General features: G+C 45.7%; 1 protein-coding gene across 6 annotated transcripts in view; it reads right to left on the bottom strand.

The window, feature by feature from the left end:
* The window catches only part of ANKS1A (ankyrin repeat and sterile alpha motif domain containing 1A), a gene marked incomplete at its 3' end in the record, with an annotated part of 176,938 nt that overhangs the window by 68,945 nt on the left and 80,389 nt on the right, over positions 1–27,604 (bottom strand). For all 6 annotated transcript variants that reach the window (XM_080806335.1, XM_080806333.1, XM_080806334.1 and 3 more), the window contains 8 exons: positions 26,430–26,726; positions 25,509–25,584; positions 25,119–25,220; positions 24,922–25,023; positions 23,131–23,327; positions 19,694–19,786; positions 14,723–14,849; positions 941–1,530 (listed from right to left, as the gene is read on the bottom strand). In XM_080806335.1, coding sequence (XP_080662461.1) covers positions 941–1,530; positions 14,723–14,849; positions 19,694–19,786; positions 23,131–23,327; positions 24,922–25,023; positions 25,119–25,220; positions 25,509–25,584; positions 26,430–26,726 — 1,584 coding nt within the window. The remainder of the gene's footprint in view (positions 1–940; positions 1,531–14,722; positions 14,850–19,693; positions 19,787–23,130; positions 23,328–24,921; positions 25,024–25,118; positions 25,221–25,508; positions 25,585–26,429; positions 26,727–27,604) is intronic.

The following is a 27,604-nucleotide window of genomic DNA, read 5'->3' on the forward strand; positions in this document are numbered from 1 at the left end:
TTGGGTATGGCATTTAGTCTACAGATCACTCAAACGGGTGCGTCAGCTGCACCATTCCCCTCCTCTTTGTGAGCTAAATTGATCTCTTGAAAATGTTCCTGGGAGACAGACCCAGTTCCCTTCAAAGGCAGCTCTCTCTCCACAAGAAGCCTGCAAGGGTAGAACTTTAACATTCTCTGGGTGTTTACCAATCTTTGAGAAACACATTCTTGTGCCCAGCAAGACATGTCACAGGTCACTGAAAAATATTCGGGTACATATTTCTAACTATTCTAGAACAGTGGTTATGCAAGTTAACCTGGACCTCAGACTCCCAATGTTCTCTCTTCTTTAATCTCTCTGTTTTTCCAACCACCTAGCCCTCTGCCTCACCAGCCCGGGAATGTGGGCCGGGTGGAATGCTTCTGCTGGGAGAGGCGTTTGGTCTTCCAGGGGAATACAGCAGGAACAGTCACTGAGGAGCGGCGAACAGAAAAACCCCCTCTGATCCCCTTTCAGCAGCTTCTCCCAAAGCCCACCCCCGACCCCCTCCTAGCTGACCCTGAGTCTTCCCTCTTCCTCCTGAAGACGCAAAGTTTTCTGGCTCTTCGTAAGAATCTCCAGGGTAAGCACGACTCCCTGGATGGTGGCTAAGGGGATCCAAATATTTCCAAACAGCATGTCATTTTTAGGAACTGCCTCTCCCTCAGAACAGCTCTGCTTGGGGCCACCACCCTCCAGTTTAACCATGAAGGGACTTATCCTCTGCCATCTGGGCAATGGGATCCCCTGCCTGGCAACTTGGGGCTTGCCTCGTCATGGCTGTCAGAAACACTCTGGTCACAGTGCAAAGGAACCAGGGCAAGCCTGGCCCACATGTCTTGGTCCCAGGAGTCGGCGCACAGGGGAGCCGGGGTGGGCTGTGGCCAGCCCAGCTCCCTCTGACATCACGTGGCCTTACCTCATCCCACTCCGAGGCAAAGGAGGGCGACTTCTCCAGCCTCTTCTTCCCGATGCTGCAGTTGGACAAGGACTCGCTCCGGCTCCCCATTGTAGCGTCCTCCGTGGGTGAGCAGGTCAGGAGATCAGAGTCAGACTTGGACAAGCTGCGGCTGAGTTTGAGTTCAGCTTTGGGTTTGCTGGTGGGAGGGGCTCGGCTCCTAGCCCCACTCCGGTCTCTTTCTTCCTCAGCACCACCAGGGTGTTGAGATGCCGTGTGAGTCAAAGTTTCGGGGTGCGATTGGCTGTTGGTGGTGGGCAGGCCAGCCGGGTAACCTGCTCTCTTACTCTGGTCCAGGACACTGGGCGGGGAGGCTCCAGGAACGTGCACACCCATCTCCTCCAGCTGCATGCTGGCCTCGTGACAGGCACCCTGTGTGGGGGACCCTTCTGGATGGCTCTGACCAGGGGCAGAGAGCAGCTGGAAAGGGTCCTGCCCCACCTCACACACTGGGGAAGAGCCGTGGAGAAGACCTGAGAACTGCTCTGGGACCTGCCCGTCCTGCCCCTCCGCAGAGTCCTGGCTCCGGCTGCTGCTGCTCCGCCTGTGGTCTTGGAGTGGACGGAGAGACAGAGAAATAAAAAATTAAACGTGGCAAAAATCAACAAAGTTCCAATGCAGTGAGCGGATGGCAGGGCTGAGGAATTCAACAACAGGGAAAGAGAGAGAAGCAAGCTGGACAGGCTGGAGAGAGGGCAGAGGGAGAGAAGAAGAGAGAGGAAGGAAGAAAACAGTTTCGTATTGTTCTTAATGTTCAATTTGTACCCAAAGTCAGAGCATTTATGAAATTCCAAACACTGGCCTGATTAATGCTATCTGGCAGCCTTCCCTGTTGTTAGGTTTCTGTTAATGTTAACGACCAGACCTTGCTATATAAGGCGAGAAGTGCTAACTATATCCTACAGAAAGGACACGAGTAAGGAGACAGAGAGCAAACACAGAGTAAAAGTGAGAAAGAAAGAGAGAGAGAGAGAGAGGGAGGGAGAGAGAAAGCGAGCCAGCGAGCAGGCGAGACTCACTCCTGGAACATCTGATACATTTCCATAAAGGCCAAAGTGTTATTTAGAGCCACCCGCCCCCCCTTCCTCTGGCAAGCAGCAACAGAGGGGAAAAAAATGGAGGTCATGATCCACAACCTGCAACTTCTGGAATTCTTTAACTAAACGTGCAAAACAAAACAGCAGAGAAATAACCGCTTCCTTCCTCACAGGGGGGTTGTGCAGGGTTCCACGCCTCATCCTTCCTTCCTCAGGGAGCACAGACTTTTTTTTTCTTTTCTTTTCTTTTCTTTTTTTTTTTTTGAAAATGTGCACATCTCACTCCTTCCAAAGCCTCCCAGCTGCTCCTATTTGTTTAAGTTTAACCTCAGTTGATCCACTGAAAACAAAATGGTCTAATCCGTCAATGCCAGGAGACATTTGCAGTTCTCTCAAGACCTTCTCAACAGCCTAGAAATCTGACACTACCAGCTCATGAGGCCAACCACTACTGTATACTCACCCAAGATACCAAACACCTCTGCCCTGGAGTGGCATAAATAATTGACTAAATCAGAATCCAACATCAGTATCACACTGGGACACCCAAGGGGCTCGCCCTTCGTGACCTCAGACCCATTAGAGATTTTCACAAACATCAGCAGGATAGCTTAACCACCCTGCGCCCAGGACTAGCTCACATTCCTAAGCTAATATTCAATGTCGTTATGTCTATGAGTAGAATCAACGGTATAGATAAAAAATGGTTCCCTAGTCTGCCCAAAGCTCCCAAGTCTTAGAACCCAAAGGATCAAGTTCAATTATTTTTTTTTAATTTTATTTATTTATTTTTTACAGACAGAGATCACAAGGAGGCAGAGAGGCAGGCAGAGAGAGAGGAAGGGAAGCAGGCTCCCTGCCAAGCAGAGAACCCGATGTGGGGCTCAATCCCAGGACCCTGAGACCATGACCTGAGCCGAAGGCAGAGGCCTTAACCCACTGAGCCACTCAGGCGCCCCAAGTTCAATTATTTTTACACATGAGAAATCTACCCTGTCTAAGGTAGTGGGGGAGAAGACGTTAACCTAGGCTTTTCGGAACACCTGGCTCTAGTCCTGGCTGTGCTGCTCTTCAGCTGTGTGGCCTTGTCACTGATCTCACCCTATGGGGCTTAAGTATCTAAAATAAGTAGGATGGACTGCAAAGTCTTTAAAAATCCCTTTTATGTTACAATGGTGATGAGAATCCAAGTCTCCACCACACTGTGACGGCAAACTTCTCCCTCTAGTGGGTTGTTGCAGATCCCTGCCTGGGTGCTTCTCTTGCTACCACCTGCGTACACCCACTCTCCCTCACCAGCGTGCCTGCAGCTCAAGGCTCCTGGAAGCTCAATTCCATGACTGAATAGGGTCCTTGGGTAAGGAGGGGTACACTTTGATAAACACAGTGCACGAAAACACAGTCTTCACTGCCCCAGGCACCATGCCGAAGACCCACAATGCTGGTTCTTCCAAGACAGCCTTGCAGGAAGGATCCCAACAACCAGTTCTCATATTGAGCCCATCAGCCTGTGGTCTGAGCAGGGACACGGTTCCCTTCACCCCACTTTCTCAAGACGAATGGTTCAGTCTTCACAGTCTGTTCAGCTTTTGGCAAGCCTGCTGAGGCTGCAAGGGGTAGCCAATCAGCTGCACTTTATGGCTCTGATTACTTATCCACAGGAGGCCAGAAGTATGAACTCTGGCATCTCCTTCCTCTACACTTGACTGCTTTGGGATTTTCATACCCCTAACTCACAAACCCTATACCCCAAAGGTCAGGTCCAGAGCACTAAACAAGCACTGAACAATTGGAATCACTGCTCTAGGGAAGAAGAAATGCGTATGTAAGAGTTCCATCCAGCCTAACTCAGCCCCAGCAAGCCATGACTTTAGGACTCTGAATTCCACGCATGACAACTGGGCACCCGAACAGAGCTGCCCTGCAGAATTGCAAAGCGGGGCTGGAGAGGATGACACATGACCGTCTACTGGTGGTTCAGACCAATGGCACTACCTAAGACAGCCAGATGGGGAGAGTCAAAATTGCTACCTCTCAAACCATACCCACATGGCAGTTTCCTACAGATTCCGGCCCAAGGTGCCATTCCTCTGACTGCATCTGAATACAAAAAGAGGACTTTGGTAATAGGAATGCGGGCTTCTATTTCTTCTTGTCAGCATCTGGCTCCTTATTTCACAATATTTTGGGAGGGAGGGGAATCCAACAACAAAAGAGAAACACTGGAATCCAGAACTGGGAGTTAGCCTGGCTCACGCTGCCTGGGTGGACCTTGGAACCCAGGCCACAGAGAATGTTCTGACTGCTGCTGTGGGAGCTGACAATGAAGGCCCTGTCTAACAGCCACCCATTCATGCTAGCCATCAATGAAGAAAGAGAGACACATGCCAAGAGCTCAATACCAGACAGATGCCGGGGGAAGGAAGTGGGCAGAAAAAAAGAATGGAAACTTATGGAAGGAGGAAATATATGAAGAGGAAAAATTTCTGAGGGCCATAATCCCATGAGGGAAAACACAATCTACCAATACTTTATAGAGTAAAAGAAATCATAGAAAGGAATTCTTATGATTACATGACTTATGATTACAATTCCCTAGGAAAGACACCTTGGTGCCTGGAAAGCTTGTCAAGATCGAAGATCCTCAGGATCTTAATAAGCTAGTGTTCTCTTCCCCATAAAAAAACCATATCCAAGACTAAGCTAGATATCCTGGCAAATCAACAAGTAGGAAAAGAACTACTCAGTGGTCCCTTGTAAAGTCAGAATAGTATTAGGCCTCTCGGGGACAAGGTGGTAACAATATAATGTACTGGTCACAAGCCAGCTCTTGATCAAATTCTTAACTTCTCTGCGCCCAGAACTCTTGTCCGTAATTCTGGGATCCTGAGAGTGCTGACTTCATAGGATTGTTGTGAGAATTAAATTATAAGTGTCAAGCACTTAGAACCACACCTGGCACATGTCAGCTCTCAAGAGATGTTAACAATTACTATTCTCCACACAGGATCCACTACAAAGTGCTTCATTCACAGATGAGCCCACCAACTAGTCTGCTAGCTGGTGGGCTGCTCACAGGTTTGTCGGAAAAATCACCAAAGACAGCGTACATGACACGTATGAATATCCATTGCCTTTGTTATCCTTGCAACTCTTGACAGTAGAAGGCAGGGACAGAAGGTAGTACAGTGGGAAGGCTGGAGTGAGAGATGGGCCCCAGAACTGTGGCTATGAATACCCATTCCACCAACAAGCAGGTGCAAAATGTCTGCCTTCAAGGGGCACCCAAGATTTGAAGACACTGACCACTCAATGGGCTTACCAGCTATCGGAAGAAACTAGCATACACAGAAATGACTAGAATTCAAGGCCAAAATTAATAGATGCTTTAAGAAAAGTATAAATCAGATGCACAGTGAGCAGGAAGGAAAGTGTGATTACTTGGAACCAGGAGTCTCAAAAGAGGCAGCTTCTGAGTTGGCCGCTGAAGAAGTAGTAAAGCCTTGACAGGCTTAATGTTTAGTGGAAACACACTTAAAAAGCAGAGCCATGAACCTTGTGCCTGGGCACTCATGGACTCTTGGACTCACAGAAAAGAACCGTCAGGCCTGAGGCTTTCCCTCTGACTGGGAATCACTGCACTGCCCCCTTAGAAACATACAGCTTCCAATCCTCCTCCCGCACTGCTGTTAGCACTCCCCACAACCTGCCCTTGTAGAAGAGAAACAAGGGGCTAGGACACAGAGACAGCTGTTTCCTTACTCTCCCCGTAGATCAAGGCCAGCTGCTCCACTGAGCAGCACGCACCAGCATGCTAATTCCCAGCCCCTTCAACTTTCAATCTTTATTCACTCTGGGTGTTCATTTTCCTTTTACCCTGTGAGCTGCTGAAGCAAGGGGTCTTCCGTGCTGCATTTTAATGCTGATGACGACGATCCACAGGGATCTCAAGGGCTTTTGAATAATAATATTTTAACATTTACACATTTTCAGTCACAGTTTCTGTCTGTTTAGATTAGGGCTAAAAACTGTGGTTTGTGTGAGAATTTGCTAAGTCAAATCAACCCTCCAACCCAGAGAAGGTTACTCCAGTTACCCAGACTGTTCTGCTCTTTTTGTTCTGTAAGGCCTGGAACCCTCCAACTCTCCGGTCAACACAATGAGCACCAGAAACCATGTGTGTCCAGGAGAACTCCTACGTACATGGCTATTTGTGGAGAGTCCCCCCCATGTTCTCCTCAGAAGGCAGGTGCTGACTAGGTTACGCAGACACTTGCTGGCAACTGTGATCTGATAAGACAAGAAGACCTAGAGTCCATTCTCTGGCCCATGGCAATCAGAGAAACAGAGACCTGGACTGGGAGACTCGGGAAGCCCAACTTATGGTCCCAGCCCTGTGATTTCTTTCTCTCTGGTTCTAAAAAAAAAAAGAAAGAAAGAAAGGAAAGGAAAGCAAAGCAAAGCAAAACTGGGGTACGTTCTCTAGGACTGAGAATTACTATGATTTGATTGCAATTAGGTAAACGAATCTTCCACTTCTACAGTGTTAAGAATGTGAAGAGCAGCAGGGCCCTGGATAAAAACAGTTCAAGCTCATGGCTAAACAGGCTTTGGATTCAGCCAGACTAGGGCTTAAGACCCAGCTCTAACACCCAACTTCTTCCTCATCTACTACACGGTGATAAAAATAGCCCCCACCCGGAAGATTTGTCATAAGATACACAATGACCTAATCAGCGACCATGGACTCAGCACATGGCCGCCCCTGAGAAGCATTCATTAAACGGTAGCTGCTATCATTATCATCATTCTTCATTTACAACCATTTCCGAACTGCTCTTCACGCTCACGCTGCACACACAGGCTGGTTTCCTTTCTCCCGAACTCTGTAAAAGGAGACTGGTTTCTTCTAAGTGGCCCTATAAATTAGACAGTAGAAAACTCCACTGGCAGGGAAGGTCTAGTAGTCTTGCAAATTTGGTGCAGGGTGACATGTAGCAGCGCAGTGAAGAATCTTCAGGTCAGGACCCGTCTCTACCCACTGCAGCCCCCATCGGCTACAGCCCAGCTTTGGGACTCAGGGCTGTTCTACCCTGACTTGGTTCCGATTACCTTACAGCTCCCCCATTTCCTTAAATTTCTCTTGGACAGTCTGTTTACTCCCTGTTGTTGGACCTCTGGCCCCCCAAATTTCCCTATTCACTATACCAGCTCTGCTTGGCTCACTTTCCGACCAGCCATGATACTTAACCGTGTCTAATTTAACAGCACACTTGACATCTCTGTTTCCCTTGATCTTCTGCCAGTTCCAACACTGGGTATTCACGACCATTTGCTTTCTCTTCTCCAGTTGCTGGAATGTTGAGCCCCGCTGAATACTCAAGAAACAACTGACTGAGTCTTCTCAGTTACCAGTTTACCAGTTATCCCTGGGACTCACTCTCCCCTTCTTCCTTGGTCATAGGACTTTTTTCAATTGGCTCACAGCCACCTACATTAAGATTACACTTCCCAACGTCTCTGTAGTTAGGCATAGCCACATGACCAAATTCTGGCCAATGGGTTATAAGTAGTACGCGCACCTTTTGAGAGCTATCTGTGAAGCGCCCTCCTTCCTCCCCTTTCTTCCTTCCTGTCCTGACAGCATGATCTTGAATAGTCACCCTGAACCATGAGATGGCAGAAAGAGACTGGCTCCTTGACAATCATGAACTGCCATGCTAGCCCTGGACTCCTATCTTGTTTAAACAACAGTTATCTTGGGGTTCCGTCACATTCAGCCTCGGCTTCTATGGCACTGCTTTATCCTGATTATCTTCCCATATTTCTTTACCCTTGTGCTTCTAAATATGGTTGTATTTTTGATTTCTTCAATCCCTTTAGTTTTTCCCTCAGCAACTGATTAATATTTCATGTTACCCATCACCTCAACTTGGATGATCCATGAATCTGCATTTCTAATCTTTCCACCTCTCATAAACACTAGGACCCACATTTTTAAGTGTTTATGGAGTACCTCTACCTGGATATTCTCCTAGTACCTGAAACGCCTCAAACTTAACATAGTCAAAACTGAACTTAGCATCTTCCGTCAGACATGTCCCTCCTCATTCCCCTATTTGTTAGATGCACAATATTTTCCCAAGCTCAAAAACCTCAGAATCATCCTTAATACCCTCTCTTCCTGATTCTTCCACATTTGACTGTAAGGTCCTGTGAATTCTACCTCCTCTATACCTCTACCATCCCTACCTTCCCTTCCTATCACTTCCTCCTGGACCTATAGTTTGGATCCTAATTTCCTTCAAAAGATTCCTTGAAGTCTCTTGACTTCAAAGTATTCCTGCCTCTAGTCACTCCCACCTAAGATTCCACAATTATTCCTGCGATCTCACTCAAAAAGCTTCAACAACACTGCACAGTCTTTGGAATGATGACTGACATTGGAGATACGATCTCTACAACCAGTTCTTTGTTCCAGCCAAACTGTATTACTTACCATTCTCCAAAAAGAAGCGCTATCATCTCCCAACACCTTACTGATGTTTATGCTACTCCCTCTGCCTGGAATGCCCTCGCCTTCCTCCTTACTTCTGCCTAGCCAGTAGGAGTGTCTGCTTTGGGGTTTAGCTCAAATGCTACTTCCTTCACAAAGTCATCCCTGATCTCCTGCACTAAATAATTTAGCCCTCTTTTGAACTCCAAAATTACTTTATACCACTTTATAGAATTTTAACATATTCTGCCCTTTTATGTATTTTACAGATGTCTCAAAAATACATATGTATATAAATGGCTGTCAATACATTTTGTGGGAGAAAATATAGATGTATAGTTCACAAGGCTTGGACTTGTTCCACAATGGAAAGAAAAGCAAAGAATTCCAACTCAGAAATATAAATTCATAAGAGCACGACACTTATACAGTAGGACTTTGGCAGGAGTTCCTCTAACGCAAGAAGGTGAGAGAAGAGGAAACTGCTGAAGGTAAGGCTTAATTATTAAACTGTCTCATTTACTTTTTTTTTTTTTTTGCCTTTGGGAAAAGCATCCAAACTTACTCCTTGGCATCCACCGTGATAAGGTGACCTAGGCTTCCAGGTAGAGATGGTGAACTGAACACAGGTACTGATCCCGTCTTCTTCTTGAAGTCTTACTAAACCAAATGTAAAAATGGGACTGCACCTGGAGGCACACCTGAGAATCAATCCCAAGCTGGCAAAGGGAAAAGCCAAGGCTTACACTACAGAATTCCCTAACGGCTCGGGAACTGGCAGCGCTCTGGATGCGGGAGAAGAGGAAGAAGCTAAGTTTTCCTCCCCTCCCCTTCATGCTCATGCATAAACTTCATTTAGCTCTAAACGCATGGCTCTCGGGAATATTGACTTACTTGCTTCTAAAAAACCTCAGAGTGTAGCTGTGTGCCAAAGAGTCCACATGTATCACTGTCTTCAGATAATTACGCACCACTGTCCTACGCTAAGTGACCACTTCACCTGGACCTAAGCACTATTAGTGGATGCTGCAGAGAAGCACCACAGAGAACAATGATTTTCAGAGCTCTTGGCTACTTTCCCATTTGCTGTCAAACCTGGAAAGTTGTCCACTGCTTCAACAGTATGTCCAGAATGTCCAGTGGGCAAAGAATTAAATACTAAAGCGAAATAAGTGACTATGCTACATGAAACTGAGAACACTGCTCTCATTGCTAGTTATGCTAGCCCTGAGTAATGATTTCCGAGGACTTCTATGGTGGGAATCATTTAAATAACAGAGAAATACCTAGCTAGATAAAACTATCATAAAACCATCCGTGCCTAGGACCTTTCCGGAGGGATGAGTTTTCTACTTCGTGGACTGCTTTCGACTTCTGTCAGTTTTTGTTATATCTACTGACATAAATGGCAATCTAACAACTGCAGAATTATCATACATAGTGCCAGATGCTTAGTCACCAGGCACTAAATGCCACCGGAAACCCCACTGCTATCAGTCATTGTGATGGACCAATAAGTCTCCCAGACAATTCATCCTGGGGGATGGCAGCAACTCTAACCCCCCAAATTTATTTCTATAAACTATTATTAATTTTTAAAATCTCCAAATTTGTGCTTTATATGTGTGCTTTATGTTATTACTATATGTTGTTTTTTTCCTCATTTCTTGATCAGAATTATCAGAGATCATTAAAAAGCAAGCAAGTTTTCATTGTAATGGTCAAATCTACTTTTTTTTTTACTTCATTATTTCTGCTTTTATATTTTTTCTTTACTAACTGAGGTATAACATGCATACTATAAAGTATGTGAAGTATACACTCTGCTTTTATCTTTATTAATTCCTCTCTGCTACTTTCTCTTGGTAAAGTTTTAGTCTATTTATTTATTTATTCATGTTGGGCATAGGGCCCAACACAGGGCTTGATCTCACAAACCTGAGATCAAGACCTGAGCTGAGAGCAAGAGTTGGACACTTAATCGACTGAGCCACTCAGGTGCCTCAGTCTTTGTTTTATAACAAACAAATTTAAAGATACAAACTTCCCCCTGAATATCACTTTGGTCAAATATTATCAGTATTTATATGAAGTGTTTCCACTACCATTAATTAACTTCTAAGTAGAAAATTAGGGGGGGGGAAGATAGGCATTCATAGACCATCTAACACTAATGACCAAGATGCTCAGTTTCACTAGATCAGGCAAAGGCTAATTACAAAAGACACTTCTTTGGCTTGTCATGGTGGAAAACAATAAAGAGTGCTAATATTGCATGTTGGTGAAGGAAAGGGAAAGTGTGTGCTCATTAACCATCAAGGGAGGGGCAATTCAGCTTTACCAGTTAAATCTAGACATGTACCTACACTCGGACTGGTTTATTCTACTTTCTATCGAAGCCTTTTAAGAAATACTCTTGTAAGCATGTAAGAAAATGTGTAGAGCATGTCCACAACAGCTTCATTTATAATAGAGAAATACTGGAGGCAATGGAAACATCCAACCACTAGACAATGGAAAAATGAGTCATGGGATAGTTAACAACCATTCAAAAAGAATCAGGTAGATCTTTAAGAACGTAAAACAAAATTGTACTCCTGATCTATAGACAAGGTAAGTTAAAAAAACAAGTGTGCAAAACCATTTGTGAAATATGATCCCATTCGAGATTGTTAAAAACAAACAAAATGATCTCCCATAGTCCCTTTTTAAAAAATCAAGACTGCAAACAACCTGAAGCGGATACTACACTTAGAACTATGTCACTTCCAGCAACTGTGAGTAGCGGAGAGGTGAGAAGATTTGACCATTTTACTTATATTCACTTCTGTATTGTTTGAATTTCTTTTTTTCCTGGGAGCTAATACAAATCTACTTTAAAAATGTAATCTAAATAATCTCCCATCCCACCCCTCCTGCGGAAGGTTTGCAAATTACAGTAAGGAGGGCCAAAAGCTGTGGTAGTCTCATTAACACCGCCTTTTCAGAACTGATGAATTAATCCACAAAAGCTGCCTTGGATAATGACATTAGTGAAAAGGCAGAAAAGACTGACTGTGTACTCATCCATAATATCATCTGCTGACTTGTCTCACATTTACCAACTCTAGCAGGCATTCCTTCCAGGCTCATGAGAAACCGACAGAGCCCATTTTCATCGTTCATATCTCAGCTCCTTTGTCTGAAAGCTCTCTGAGCGATCCAAGCAGCTTGCCTGGAGGCACACACATCCCGCATGCTGTGGTCCACTCAGATCTGCTTCCCGTACCACCTACTCATAACAGTTAGCCCAGTATTGCCGAGCTGGAAGGAACCAAAGCAAAGGAGGAGGAGATACGAGGCCTTAAGTAATCTGAGGCAGTTTACTCCTTAACCTGGAGATCTCTTGAGGATAGAAAATTCCTGCATCTGGGGGCGCCTGGGTGGCTCAGTAGGTTAAGCCTCTGCCTTTGGCTCAGGTCATGATCTCAGGGTCCTGGGATGGAGCCCCGCATCAGGCTCTCTGCTCAGGGGGGAGCCTGCTTCTCCCTCTCTCTCGCCTGCCTCTCTGGCTACTTGTGATCTCTCTGTCAAATAAGTAAATAAAAATCTTAAAAAAAAAAAAAGAAAGAAAGAAAGAAAGAAAATTCCTGCATTTGGCAACCAAGGAGACCAGACCCATTTAGGAAGTTTGACTTTCACTTTTTCTTCCTTCCAAAGGAAGCCAGTTATCCTATAGTGAGTGTGTCCAGATCAAGCCTTCGAAAGAGAGAGAGAATTATAATCTCCTTTCTCCTTGATGCTAAATATTCTTTCCTAAGAACCACTTTCAAACAGAGCATTAAATACTTGCTCTTTAAGGGTTAATTTCAGTATGATTTATTATTAAACAACTAGAGAACTCATTCTCTACTCTCCACTCTCTCTAAGTATTTGAATTAAAAACCTAGCAACATGATTAGAAGACTCAATACAGTTAAGAAAGCTCCCTAAATTGCTATATAGATTCAACACAATTCCAATAAAAATCCAGCAGGACTTTTTGTAGAAATCAACTGACTCATTCTAAATTTTTATATGGAAAGAATATCTAAAACAATTCTGAAAAAGAATAACAAAGTGACATAGGCAAGAAAAGGATGGTCCTTGATAAATCATGCTGAAACGACTGGATATCCACACGCAAAAAAATGAATCTCTACCTACACCTCACACCATATTTAAAAATTACCTCAAAATGGGTCATAGACCTAAATGGATACCTAAACCTACAAAATTTCTAGAAGAAAACATAGGAACAAATATTTGTGAACTTATCCATAAAAGAAAAGATACACAGTCATCAAAATTAAGAACCTCTGCTCTCCACAAGGCATAAGGGGATAAAAAGACAAATTACAGCCTAGGAGAAAATTACGTATCTGATAAAGAGTGTCCAAAACATATAAAGAACTCTCACAACTCAATAATAAGACCACGAACAACCCAATTTTTTAAATGAGGAGAAGAGTGAACAGACACTTCATTAGCTATATGGATGGCAAAAAATCATACCAACAGATGTTCACATCATGAATCATTATCGGAATACAAATTAAATCCACAATGAAATATCACTATACACCTAATAGAAGGACTACAATTTTAAAAACATGACAATATTCAGGGGAGGATACACAGCAACTGTGACTCTGATGGAAAAGCAGAATGGCATAACCACTCCAGAAAATGGTGTGGCAGTTTCTTACCTAGGACCCAGCAATCCCATTCCTAGCATTTTCTCAAGAGAAATGAAACCGATGTTTACACAAAAACCTACAAATGTTTATAGTTTTATTTGTAGCTGCCAAGAACTGTAAGTGACCCAAGAACCCCTCGACTAGAGAATGGGTACCTGTGGTACACCCCAACAATGGACTACTACTTGGCAATGCAAAGTAACAAATCCCCAATACACACAACAACATGGAGCAACCTTCAGTGAATTATGCTAAGTGTGAGATGCCCGACTCAAAGGGTACATATGGTATGATTCCCACTGATAGAACACTCTGGAAAAGGCAAAAGTATTGGGACTGACATAGAAGCAGTGGTTGCCAGAGGTAAGGGAAGGGTGTGGGACTGACTACAGAGGGACACGAGAGAGTTTTTGGTGTGATAAAACCATTCCGTACCTTGACTAGACTGGCAGTTATATAACCGTTATTTGTCAGAACTCACAGAACTGAATACAAAAAGGGTAAATTTTGCCATATTTAAATTGTAACTTTTTTTTCCCCCAGAAAGCTCCAAATGGAAACCATAAAAAAAAACAAAACAAAACAACTACTATAAAAATGACCACAAAGTTTCTGTGTGCTGGAAGAGCAACCTTTTAAACAGGACAGTTAAAAATCAGGTCTCCAATGTCAGACACATACGTACATGTTCTCTTCTCCACCCCCCCCCACCCTCCAACAGGCCCAGCGAAGGGTGGTTCGAAAGAAGCCATCGCACCCCCCCTTCTTACCGGAACTGTGACAGTCAGGATTGAAAGGAGGCGCTAATCATACCCCATGAAGAATCTAGTACCCGAAAGCTATAAAGAGCAGGGAGAGTCCCCTTCCGCATGCAGTGGGAATGGCACTGCCCCTTGTTGCTGTTCTTAGCACAGAGTCTGTCCCACGTCCTCCGTCGTCAGCCTGGCTCTCTGTCCTGCAGCACTCGCTCCCTCACAGAGGAAACGGAATTTCGCAGAGGCAATGAAAGTAGGCCAAGGCGACAGAGCACTCTAGTTACGGGGTGGCAGCCAATCAGGGGCCCCTCCCCAGGAGTGTCTCACTCTGAGGTCAGGACTCAAAGCAGAGCCTATGCCGTCAGCCTGAACCCCAAGGGACTGACTTGTTGGGCTTGTTTTTCCACCACATGAACTTGAGGGTTTCTGACTTGAGACCCCAAATCAATCTTGGTCACACCACAGGCTGTCTCCCCTTCCACAGCCATGACTTGGTCTGACCTGACCACCTCCCTGCTTCATGTGCTGAAGGCAGGGGGAGGCAGGGTGGGCAAGCTAACCCTAACGCAGGGCACTGCGAACGAAAGGTCACAACAATCCCGCCACCCCCAACTGCTGTGACACCCAACTTCCCCACCCCAAGGAACATCACCCTCTACTTCCCGCCCAGGATCACAAACTTTAAAAATCCTTTTGCAGTTGTTTCTGTGGGGAGTGGGCTAGGGGTGGAGGTGTACCTTTTGGTTTTCCATCCCCATCCATGGATCCCAGCTTCTTGGTTTCTGCTGTTAACAACAGCTCGTAAGGATGCTCCTCCTCTTCCCGGGCTGTGCTCCCCTGAATCCAGGGTGTCATTGCCAAGACCTAGGAGAGGAAACACCACAGACTTTCTCGTGTGGGTGCCCAATGCCAGGACAGGTTATGAAGCACAAATTTGAGATTATTGGCTCTTTTTTTGCCAGAGAGAAGGGGGGTGGGCAGAGAAGGTAAACAGCTCAAGCGTCACACAGTACCACAGCTGCCTTTCTGGATACGCACCTGGACCTCAGCTCTCAGTGGCTTTTGAGTAAAACACTCGCCTTTTCTTACCTCATTTTATCTTTCAAAAAGCCATCAATAAGCTCCCAGATCCTTCCTTCCCTTGCCTCTCCCAACATCACAGTGTTCTGCATGGTCTCTTTTCAGTGGATTGTAGCTTCCGAGTGGTTTTTAGCTAGGGTGACTCACAAAGGCCTTCCTTCTCTGCAATTCTTCCCCAATATGCACACACACTACCCCAAGGCTGGAATCCTTCCCACCTTCTCAAGAGGGGATCAGATGACTTCTGACTGACCCAGAATGACTGTCATTTACCAGAAACAAAGGGCGCTATGCACCCTTCTTTATTTTGTGAGCCTTTCTTCACAGGTCCTGGGGGTTACAGGGAAGTTTCTCTCAAAAGCCGGCAGCTCCATCTATGGAGAAATCCCTGATCCAGGCAGCCATCTTTGATGGAATAACTGGACCAGAGCTGGCTTCTACACCCACCCACGAGGTCTAGGCAGCTGAGGGCCTTGTGGCCACAGCTAGTCATGGTACGAAGGTGGCCAAGCTGCCTCCTCAAACCAGGCCAGAAACACCTTAAATTAGTGCCACGGTCACACCGAGAGAGAGAATGGAGATCCTCAATTTAGAGGATCGTTCTGGCTCATCTGTCCTAAGAATCCAATGCGTTTCATAGACAAATTAAGAATAATCATGTACCAGCTATTAGGAGAGTGAGCCAAAGCACAAAATCTCTTCCTGAGCAGTTTGGCTAGGAGAAGTGATACATCATGAACAGAGGGGTTCAGAGGAATTCCCAAGTCCACCCAACAAACAATGGTACCCTTACAAATGTGATTCTTTGGTACATGCAGAAACCTCCTCCTTCAGACATGTCCCACAGCTCACTGGAGATAAATCAGGTTTGTGATTCATCAGGGTTTTGCTTCTTAGAGACTTAGCTCACTATGCTACGGCCTAACGAAACAACAAGGATTCTGGCTGGCAGTTCCCGAATAAAGGAGAGGCCGTGGCTCCTGTTTGGTAACAAGGCTGCCACTCCAAAGGCAGAATGATGGTCTCTTTCCGAAATTCTGCTAAGCACAGCAGGAACCTCCACTTTACTGAAAGCCACCTGGAAGCTAAAAGCTATTTCATGACAACGAGCCATTTGCCTGTATTACTTATTCCTTTGCCTCTTGTAGGAACACAATTAAGGGAACAAAGAGGGACTATTAAGCAGTTCATACAGTGTCAACTTAATACCACAGGCTTTATAGACAGGAATTTGTGTTCTGCAGGTTTACACACCCATAGCTATCACTTAGCCAGAGCCCTGGAAATCCGATTCCGTGAGTGTTCTGCACACAGAAAGGACCCTCGTATAGCCCCAGGCTTGCTTCTGAAAGGTAGCTGACAGTCTGGATACCCAGCCTATAATACCCTTTCCTCTCAAAGAGGACAGCTGATGACTTCCATCTGGAAAATCGGGCCCACTGGACCTTCGGTTACTCTGTGCCTGGCTCTCGGGCATGACAACGAGAAGCACAGCACCAGCAAATACTAGAGCTGAAAGGGACCCGAACCGTTCCAATCACAGCCAGAGAACACCTGGCTCCAGCTCTTTCATTTCGCAGATGCCCAAACCGAGTTCCCAGACAGGTTCGGGGACTTGCCCAAGGTTACACAGAGAGCAACCAGCAGAGCCAGGGCCATGAAATTCACTTCCCCTGATTCTGGACCCAAACGTCCTCATTCCCTGCTGCGCCACCCGCCCTGGGATATAAGACTTTGCATCCAATTTGGAACTCTTTCCCTCCTTTAGGCTCTCTAGTCAGAGTCCCCTGCTCACATCCAGACAACTTCTCGGATGATCTTTTACTCTTAGTCCTGGCTCCTGCCAGCTATGGGATTAAAATCTCATAATAAAGCAAGAGACTGCTTTGCTTTGAGCCTTCCTAACTCCCACTCAAGAAGTCCTGTGTCGCAGTGAATATGGCAATAACTGATTTTCAATGGAAAGGATTCTGCTCTTTACCAGATTATTCCTTAATCTTTTCTACCCCTTTCTTCTAGGGCCGGCAGTAAATCGGAGCCAAAAAGCCATATTCTCTGTTACGTAGAAACATTTCTGCTGCAAAGAGAAGCTACTACTAGTCACCACCTAACCGGACCAACAGAATGACCGGTAGGGGTGTGGGCAGTTTTCTGGGAAGAGAAACATTCCCATGAATGTTTAAAACATCTGAACACAGAGAAGGCCGTGGTCAGTCCGATGCAGCTGACAGCCTATTTGGCAGGGCAAAAATGTCTCAAGCTAGTGTGCACACACATGTGTATGTGTTTAATTTCTTTAAGCCCGTTTCATGACCTGGTCGTTAATCTGATAAGCTCCCCTGGAGACAGCTATACTCAGCTTCCCTTAAAGGCTTCCGTGAGTCACCTGACAATGACAAGCCTAGGGAATGGGACACAAACATTGAAGCAGATGGCCTGCCAAATATAAAAGTCAACTGTGATGAGCCAGTGCTTCCTAGGATACGAGGTTTAGGGTAGTAAAGCCTACTAAGTAAGAAATCAAAACAGGGAAGACTAGAGTCCAAAGAAAAAGAAATAAAAGTTAACTGCTGGAGGAGACCTAGTCATTTAAACTACAGCAAAGAAAATCTGCTTTGATCATTAAAAGGACAATGACACAGACCACATCACCTCCGTATTTATTTATTTATAATCACTAAGTGAGCAAAGGTGGGGTTCTCATGGTCTTTCAACTTCTTTTTTTTTTTAAAGATTTTATTTATTTGACAGACAGAGATCACAAGTAGGCAGAGAGGCAGGCAGAGAGAGAGGAGGAAGCAGGCTCCCTGCAGAGAGCCCGACATGGGGCTTGATCCCAGGACCCTGAGATCATGACCCGAGCCGAAGGCAGAGGCCTTCACCCACTGAGCCACCCAGGCGCCCCTCTTTCAACTTCTGACTGCAGTGGCCCACTGACCCAGAATTTCAGACTATTCACAAGCAAGTCCTAGAAGCATCTCAGAGTCTCCACATCCAGGAGAGTAACATGGAAATTTCTCCCCTTATTTCTTGATACTGGTTTTTTTTTTTTTTAAAGATTTTATTCATTTATTTATTTGAGAGAGCGAGCACGTGTGTGCATGCATGAGGCGGAGGGGTGGGGCAGAGGGAGCAGACTCCCCACTGAAAAGGAAGCCCAGCAATGTGTCCAGATCCCAGGACCAGTGATCATGACCTGAGCTGCAGAAAGACACTTAACTGACTGAGCTACCTGGGTGCCCCTCTCTTGACACTATTATCGACAAATCACATTCTCTGAAAAGCCTGAGGAGAATAGAAAGTCTTCATTATCTAATATTTCTTTAAGAGCCTTGCACTTATCCTTGGGCATTAGGAATTTTAGTCTAAGTCCTTGTTAAAGAGGTGGCATAAGGCATTTGTAGAGACCTAGCCCCAGTTGAATGTGTTCCGTAAGTAATATAAGTAAAGGTTTCTCCTTATAAAAATGGAGTAAGGAAGCAAATCTCCATATTAAAAATATGCAGGGATCTGCTACATGCACTACTATCTGCCAGTAATGTATTATCACCATAGAGGCTGTAATTCTAGAGACCCTTTAGTTGAAACCTGATAATAAGCATTTTGTAATGAAGGCATACAAAGAAATAGGGGCAGAATTTGCACCTAGCATAAACATCTTCCCCTATTTCCAACACTGACTTTAACATTCTTAAAAGGGTGTCCTTGTATTTATCCATTTTGTTAAATAAAAGCATTCCTTCTGGTTCCATGTGTTTCTACTAAGTAAAAGAACCTGTCTCACTGGATGGTCTGTGGCAATATCTGACCTTCTAGGGATAAAGTAATGAGACTCAGATGACTAGTTTATATCAGCTGATTTTTAAATTAAAGAACAACAGACCAATGAATGAGCAACAAAATAATGAAATTTATGTAATATTTTGAAAATACTGAATAAAGATATTCTCTGCATAGTGATAAGGATTAAAGGAGCATTCTGAAAATGAAAGCTCACAGAAAATATGATTTTCTTCATACAACCAAGAAGGAAGATTGAACTATTTGCCCCATGATAATTCTTCTTTAAAAAGGTGGATTCATCTTCTCAAATAACCTTCTTTGCTTTCTCCCACGCCCACGACTCCTATTTCTCTTCTAAAATGAGTCTTCATGACATTTTCCATGTTTGTCCTGGTGGATTCTTCATGTGAAATGGAGAAGAAAAATGTGAAAACAGAAATAAGACACTTGGGGCAGAACCACCAAAGTTTGCTAATAGGATATCGTCTACAGTACAGTGATTAAGGCCATACTTTACGTTTTGTATCAAAAGATGACACAGGAACAAAACAAGTAAGAAGTCAAACTGTTTAGCTACTAGAGCCAGGAGGAATGCACACGGTTTACTTTCAATGTGCAATGTGGATCAATAATAGGCCTGTCCGCTGGACGGCTCCATTACAATTCTTTCCTTCGTACTTCTGAATGGGTTGGAAAGGTCTTCTTCCAGATTACTGATGTGCACAAAACTTACTAATCCAAAGAGGCGATAAGCAAATGAGAAAGAAAAGTCTTCTTTAAGCACACATCGATGTACTTGCAAAAAATCGTATTTTAGTGATGGCAATAAACCCTCAACCCTCTACCTCAGAAGCTGTCAAGGGAAAATACTTCTTATCTATGCGGTCTTCCTCCTCTTCATCAGGTGGTGGCTTTGCTGGAGGTGGTGGCTGTTCCCTCTGTAGAAGAGAAAAAGTATTTCACTATCTCTTTTTTTTGATTATCTAACTTTCTGTTCTTATTTAGCTCTTGGAAATGAAAAAGAATAATGTAAAGAACTCCCCTGAGAGACTAAACTCAAGGATCAGTATCTAAACACATGGTTTAGTATCTGTACCTGCCTCCCCCCGTCTCTCTCACACACACACACACACACACACACACAAAATTCGGCCAGCATGCTCTTCACTTTCTGATGCTTGTAGCAGAGAGTATAAACACAGCTTTCATATTCTAGACCACAGTGAGAAAGAGCACTGAAACCATGGCCCTGCCTTATCAGAAAACGTCCAATACCCATAATAAAACTCTAGCCTAGAAAAGCCAGTGGCTCAACTTTCAGACTGGTTAAAAAGCAGCAGCAGTAAATCAAAACAATCAACTTGTCAGAACAATCAACTTGTCAGAGTTCGAACAAACCCACGTTATTAAGGAAGTAATGAGGAAAGTAACCAAGGACAAAAAACGTCAAATCCTGCTCAAACTTTAATGTTACCCCCATTTATTCATCGAAACTCAGAACTGGTCTCTAGTTCTTGGTCACCTCCTTCAATGATTAGTATTATGCATCGCTCACATACTAAAACCTTTCATCCCTGCCCATTTCAAAAAGGAATATTTGCCAGTTGTCTGCCCTGCAGCAAGGGTTGGTAAACTCTTTCTTAAAGGGCCAAGGAGTAAATATTTTAGGCTTTTGCAGTTAACTCAGCCACTGCCACAGCGGTACCACAGAGCCAGAGAAGATATGCAAATGAGTGTGGCCAGAGAAGATATGCAAATGAGCGTGGCCGTGTTCCAATAAAACTTTATTCACAAAAATGGGCAGCTGCCTGTGGGCCGCATTTTGCCAATTCCTGCCCTAGAGCAAGAAACACCCTGAAGGAGGGATTAGGGAGGTCAAATGTGGCCAACAATTTCAGAAATACACACCACGTTTGGTGACAGAAGGCTGGGGAGAGGTTTGCCATAGTACCTAAGGGACCGTCAGTGTTGTTTACAGTCCGAAGTCCTAATCCTGCTTCATAATCAATGTTCCTACAGGGAAGGGAGTGAGAACCTGACCCAGGAGTTGGCTTGCAGGCTCATTCCCGGCCTTGTAGGTTAGTTCACTGTGTTGCTAGGACAAGAATATTTATGAAAGTGTGGAGGAACATGTTGAATTATGCAAGAGCCTCAGAGAAGTCTGGAAGACATATCCAAGTCCCAGGAGCAGCAGGAGCAGCCAGCGTTAGGTAGCATTCGGTTAGCATTCGGCATCCATGACCTCCCTCTGTTCAAATACACTTTGCCCCTCCGGATTCTATCTTGATAAATCAGTCATTCCTACAGTCCCTGGAACCCGATGGATGCCTAACAGCAACAACCTTAAAACAGATTTGTCTTTTCAAGCCAAACAAGGCTACGAGATCACATTTCCCAGTGAGTTCCACTTTCCCTAGCCGGTCTTCCTACAGCAGCGCAGAAACAAGCTTGGTTCCTTCCAAGGGGCACCTTGTATGGAAGGGACTAGCAAAGGCAGCAGGCCCGTCATCTACACCAGCTATCCAACCCTGGGACAAAAACAGCCAGGGAAAAACAAAATGAAACACAACAACGACAAAAAGGATCCATCCCAGAAGCCTCCTCAAGACTAAAGGAGCCTAGAAAGAACAAGATGAACACGTCTTGTGCAAGAAGTGATCACCAGAGACACTGGAAAGAAAGAGAAGCAGGAGCCTCTTTTTTCCTGAACGTCAGAACGCTGGCCCAGGGGCCTGCAAGGGCAGAGCTGAGTTAGGCTCACCATCCACGGCATTTGTAAGGTGTAGAACAAACGGTCCCTTGGCCTATGTTCATTACCAAGAGCCAGGCAGGTAGCACAGGCACCACACACTCAAGTAAGAATGGCAAAGCACGCATCCCAAGATGCATCAGTTTTTACTTAGCAAATCCACCGGAGGACAGATTCTTGGGGTGGGAAAGAACAAAGAGACTATAAATCAGTGGTGAAGCCCACAGGAACTTGGTAATTCACAGCTCGCTTCAGGAACGATGTGTTCCTTTGGTAAGGCCTCCGGCTCCCTCTAATGGACATCACCTGTAAGTACCACAAAACGATGCCTTCCTCCACAGGCCGGCTTGCTCGCTTCACTGCACCTAAGGCGGAAGCGCAGGAAATCAGTTCTGTCCACGGAAGCACGTGCTTCCACCACTCACAAGGAGTCTTACCCGTCCTTGAGAATACCCACCCCAGTGGCTACCACAAGACTGGTTGGCCTTTCCGAAATTCATACAAAAATGCTGGCACTGTTCTAGGACCAGGCAAACAAAAAATAACACTAAGCCTAATAAAAAAGAACACTAAGAAACACCAAGCCATTGCCAGGGCACATCTGAAAAACACAAGGATCACCCAGTGGCCAAAGGTTCATCTAAATGGTCATAAGGCAGATTCAGACCAAAAGGGATAAGGCTGGCCTCTCCTACAGGAAGGAATAATATACACCTGGAAATCTGCCTCAAGCTGGGATCACTGGGACTCAGAGCAGTGGCAGGTTCAATAAAAATGCGGTGCTCAAAACCTCAGATTATTGTATTGGCTATGTAGGAAGGAAGGTCAGGGGAACACTGATTCAGGCTTGGGCTCAGAGTAAAACCCTAAAGGAGAAAAAGGGAGTAAAACCTCCTGAGAACAATGGACAAGACTGGAGGCAGAAGCAAGCAATGGAGAAAGGAACAATCAGATGGGAAGGTGGACCTTGAGAAAGAAATGGCTAGAGAGATCGTAACTGGGAAAAACAGGAATGCCACATACTAACACACGCGATATCCGATTAAGTCCTGCTACAACCCCGCTGAATGCAGAATCTGTCCAGATCCGAATGGATACCGTTCTGAGGGCAAATGAAGGTGAGGACGCATTCAGGGGAGATGAGAACTTACTTCAGTGAGCTCTTCCACTGTGGAACTGCTCTCAGGAGAGAAAACTAACAGCATACAGCAAAGACACCAAAGACAGAAGCCGCACAAGGCTAAATGGAAAAAATGCTTCAATTTGCTCTAATATCAAAAACTAATAGAACGATGCAGACATGTTATATTGAAATCAGAAAAACCAAAATTCCACCTCAAGGGGATCTATATAGTTTAACCACAAAAAGCAAGAGAGAGATGTGGCAGAGGCCCAGGAGAACAAGGGGAGTAGGCTGCAGGCCTCTGGAAAGCTAGCAGGCACTCGGGGCATACTCCCTCTCCCGGCACTCAACCAAAGCACAGGCTGACAACACAGCCCCCGTTTGTCTGTAGAGGGCCCTAGGCCACATACAGGCCTCACTCCAGCAGTCTTCACTCCTACTGCCTCGGCCTCCTTGTTCATGGAGTCTCGGTCAGATGATCGCCCGCTGGCCACGCTGTCCAACGAATGGCAGGAGACAGCGTTATACAGCGCCTCGTAGGGACCCTCCTCTTCAGCGTTTGTGTCAAAATCAATGATCAGTTCAGTCACTGCTTTCTCCACATCACCTGAGCAGGTTAGAGAGCAAGAGTCAATGGATGGAGAGCACAATCTCAGATTTCCAACCACTACCCAACCCTCTTCCAACCACCTCAAGCCCCTTGTCAACCTGAACTTGACAAACCGTAACTGAGAGCAGGAAAATAAAATGACTGCTTTGCTCCATGGATAGGAATAAATATAGAGTTTCAGTTGCTCTTTATACCCTGAGACTCAAAGAGATTTTTCTCTAATTCAAACCCTTGACATCTATGAGGGATACCTCCCTCCCAAGACCTTAAAAATTCCCAAGAACCTCAACACCGTCATAGCATAAACGTAAACCATAAAACGTGGCAAAGTATAACTGGAAACTTGAGTAATCCTTTCAAATACTTAGTAGAAACCTCCATGTGCTCAAGCAAAAGAGAGGATGGTGAAGTCTTTCTGACGCGGAGGTGCTGTGCGAGGTTAAACTCACCAGAGAACACGAACATGAGACTACCCGGGACTCAAACATGGGACGCTGAAAAGTTACAGACTGTTGTGGACCAGAGATCTCTGGGTCTCTGGCAAACAGTCAAAACCATTACTGTAAAATCCTTGAAAGCTAAGAGTTTAGTGAACTACTAAGCCCATCACCAGTGGATTATGAGGTCAAGAAAAAAAGCAGGGGCAGCAGAGGTGGGGGCAGACAAGGACTCCACAGTGATGACAGGCCGAGTACCCCTTAACCTTATACGTCTGCACCCCTCTGAAAAATCCCTTTCCCATTTCAGGACTGGCGTTGTGCTATTCCTCTGGCCTTCTTTACTATGCTTTGTATAGGAGGGAAGGTGTCCGTCAGTATTCTGTCTTTGTCTTTCTCATTCATCATACCTAGGACCCAGAAGGCTGCTCAATAAATCTGAAAGGGCAGATTGTGGCTAATGATGGGGAGGCTGGCCTGCCCAAGCTGGTGCCCAGACCACATCTGTTGGCCAAGTGATACAGAACCAAAATCTGCCATCTACACAGCTACCAACCAGGTGGTTCTCACTCAGTATTTACTGAGGGCCAGCTATGCCCACAGCAGGGTAGTGTGTGTTAGGAAAACTTTCCTCGAGATCTGAATTTACCTTGAGATCATCCCGCCTACAACACATCCCAGAACAGACCTCACAGAGCCAACTGTAAAAGTGAGAATAAGATAAAATAGGAAAGAAGAGGTCCGAAGTCAAAGGCCTAAGCTCTGCCCAATAGAAGTTCAGATACTAGCCGGGAAACAATAAATGTGAATATGAACTTATTAAGTACTCCCAATCCCCTGAAGTTATTATTATTATTATTATTATTATTTTAAAGATTTTATTTATTTATTTGACACAAAGAGATCACAAGTAGGCAGAGAGGCAGGCAGAGAGAGAGGGGGAAGCAGGCTCCCCGCCGAGCAGAGAGCCCGACGTGGGGCTCGATCCCAGGACCCTGGGATCATGACCTGAGCTGAAGGCAGAGGCTTTAACCCACTGAGCCACCCAGGTGCCCCTGAAGTTATTATTTAAATGAAGCTTTTTCTCTTCTACCAAAGACCATTCAACTCTTCAAGCTGAGAGCCCCTTGACTGTCGCAGAAAGGCCACCTTACCCTGAGACTCCTGGGATACGGAGTCCATACTGGAGATGAGAGGTCCCTGGGACGTGGGGGTTCTATCGGCCTCTTTTGCACCTCTTTTTCCAGTCATGTGATCTACATGGAAAGACAAAAAAGAGCTGCATCAAATGCAAATGCCTTGGTTCGGCCAGTGTGTCCCCAGGTCGCCCCAACAGGTGATGAACAGGTACCTTCAATAAGCGCTGCTATCTGCTGGCTCTTTTGAGAAGGCAGTTCCCGGACAGTGTCTAGGGCAGTCAGGCCACGGTTATCTTTTATGTTGACATCAATTCCTAGAAAAGCACACCAGGTAGACCAGGGGGGAGTGAGCAGTTGTAAGTCAGCCTCAAAGAGGGTCAAATTCCCGGACTCCTAATGCCCCCAGTAGCACGACCAACATTTTTCATCCAAAGCCATTTAATCCAGCTCTTTGAGAACAATTCGTACACTTGCGGTCAACCCATGGAGACATACATACATTGGGTTCAAGTGCAGCCAGCAACAATCCCCCTCAGGGGAGGCCAGGGAGAACAAGCCCACCCCGGCATGCCGTGTAAACGAGAGCGCGGCCGACCTCTCACCTGCAGCCAGCAGGATTTGCACCACATCAGTCTTGCCAAACAGAGCAGCCTCATGCAAAGCACTGCCCTTCTCCGTCTGGAAGGCAAACGAGAGCGCAGAGCAGCATGTCATCAGAACAGTGACCCAGGTTTGGTGTGGCTCCACAAGACAAATGGGATACAGACAACGGGAAGGAGTGTAAAATCAACCACACAAAGTCCTCTGTCATTATCTTTCCCACTTTTCTGGTCTGGATTCTGGAACCACAATCGTGGCCCGGATGTGAAATGTGTTTGAAGTGCCACCATCAGGCCACACAGGAATAACTGTGTAGCAACTCCGGGAGCCACCTACTGGAGAAGCTCCTCAGGCTCCAGCCCTTCCCGGTAGGGGGAAGGGGTGGGGGGTGGGGGGAGGAAAAATCAGAAGAAAAGTAGGAGAGTTGGGGGGTGGGTGGGAAACAACCAACATCTTAACTTCACGTGTGGTTTGGTGCTTTGGTCGATGCAAAAGCTAAGGAATAGTCATTCATCAGAATGGACAAAGCTAACTACGCGGGAAAATGCTAGGTCTCTTGTTGGCAAGATCAAATCGATGGGACTTCTCAGGTGGCAAAGAGCGGCAGTGGGAATGCCCATATAGGAAGACAATGAAATTTTTCTAATTTTGAGAGAGAGTCCACAAGCGCATCTTTTCAGGGCATAATGACTATATATTTCCCCTGAAAAGGAAAAAAAAAAAACAACAAATCAGTAACAGACTCACTTGAGGAGTTTGTCTCTGAAGTTTCACATGAAAATGAGTCAACGGATGGAAGCATCTGAGACGGGATGTGAAACGTGCTAAATAAGAACACAGCCCAGCAGCATGGTCCTTGCGCCTCTCCCACCACGATGCGGCCCCTGGAGCCCGGGGGGTGGGGGGAGCGACTGCCCGGCTACCTGGTAGTTGCTGTCCATGCCGGCATCCAGCAGGACCTGCACCACAGCTCTGTGGCCATTCCGCGCCGCCAAGTGCAAGGGCGTGTGCTTCCTAGTGTTGCAGCCCAGGAGGTTGGGGTGCGCGTTGAGGAGCATCTTCACCACCTCCAGTCTCCCGTACAGAGCAGCCAGGTCCAGGGGCGTCTCGAATTTGTTGTTGCGCATGGTGGGGTCTGTCAGCTCCTCTAAGAGGACCTTCACCACCTCTGTGTGGCCGTACTGCGCGGCGCAGTGCAGGGCTGTCTCGTTGTCATTGTTCTAAAGGATTGACAAGCAGATCCCATCAGAAGGGCACCTGGCAGACTGGCCTATGACTGGGACGCACACCCGGAAAACCGCTGAAATTTAAATGAGGAAAATAGCAGCAATATTTGGGGACTACTAGAAGCCAGTCAGAATGAAGACAACAAATGAGGCCAGCCACTCCGATCAGCAACCGTGTGCCCTGGTTACTGCCAGAACGGGGGCTGTGGTGCCCCTGAGATTTACCATCTCCTGTGCGCCATGAAGGAAGTGTCCATGGGCTGCAAGGAGAGTGAATGAGGGAACACGGCGGGCCCCGGGCAGAGGCCCCCCCCCCCACACATGAATGCTGATGATATCACTGCCATTGACTCATTTTAAATTTCAACTGGTCTTACAATTTATGTTCCATCAACCCTGGAGTTTCTGATTCTGGTTTTGTTGACCGTCCACTGCCTTACAGACAAGCTTATTTTGAAAGAGTTTATTATCCGCACAGTTTCTTGCATGCAAATCAACCAGCCAACAATCAAAGTAAAAGAGCAGAGCACCAAAAGTCACTCTCAGAGATCTCAGCCAACAGCCATTTCCCGGGGAGGGTGGCGCCTGAGCTCAGTCACAGAGGAGCCTGGAACCCTGCTGTCACCCTGTGCCTACCCCAGGAGCCTGCACCAAATCAACGCATGCGCAAGCTGCCAAACGGGGAAGTGTTGCCTGTGTCCCAAAGGCTCAATGAGACACAGGAATGTTTTGTGAGAGGTGCAAAATATTCAAAGTTGTAACACGACCATCAGTTCAGATTCACAATCCCGGGGTCCTTCAATGCCAATTGTGTTTCAAACTAAAGGCAGAACCTGGGACAAAATAAGAGAAGTTTGTGCTCCATCCACCAT

This window comes from Martes martes (assembly GCF_963455335.1).
Source record: "Martes martes genome assembly, chromosome: 6".
NCBI classification, from domain to species: Eukaryota; Metazoa; Chordata; class Mammalia; order Carnivora; family Mustelidae; genus Martes; species Martes martes.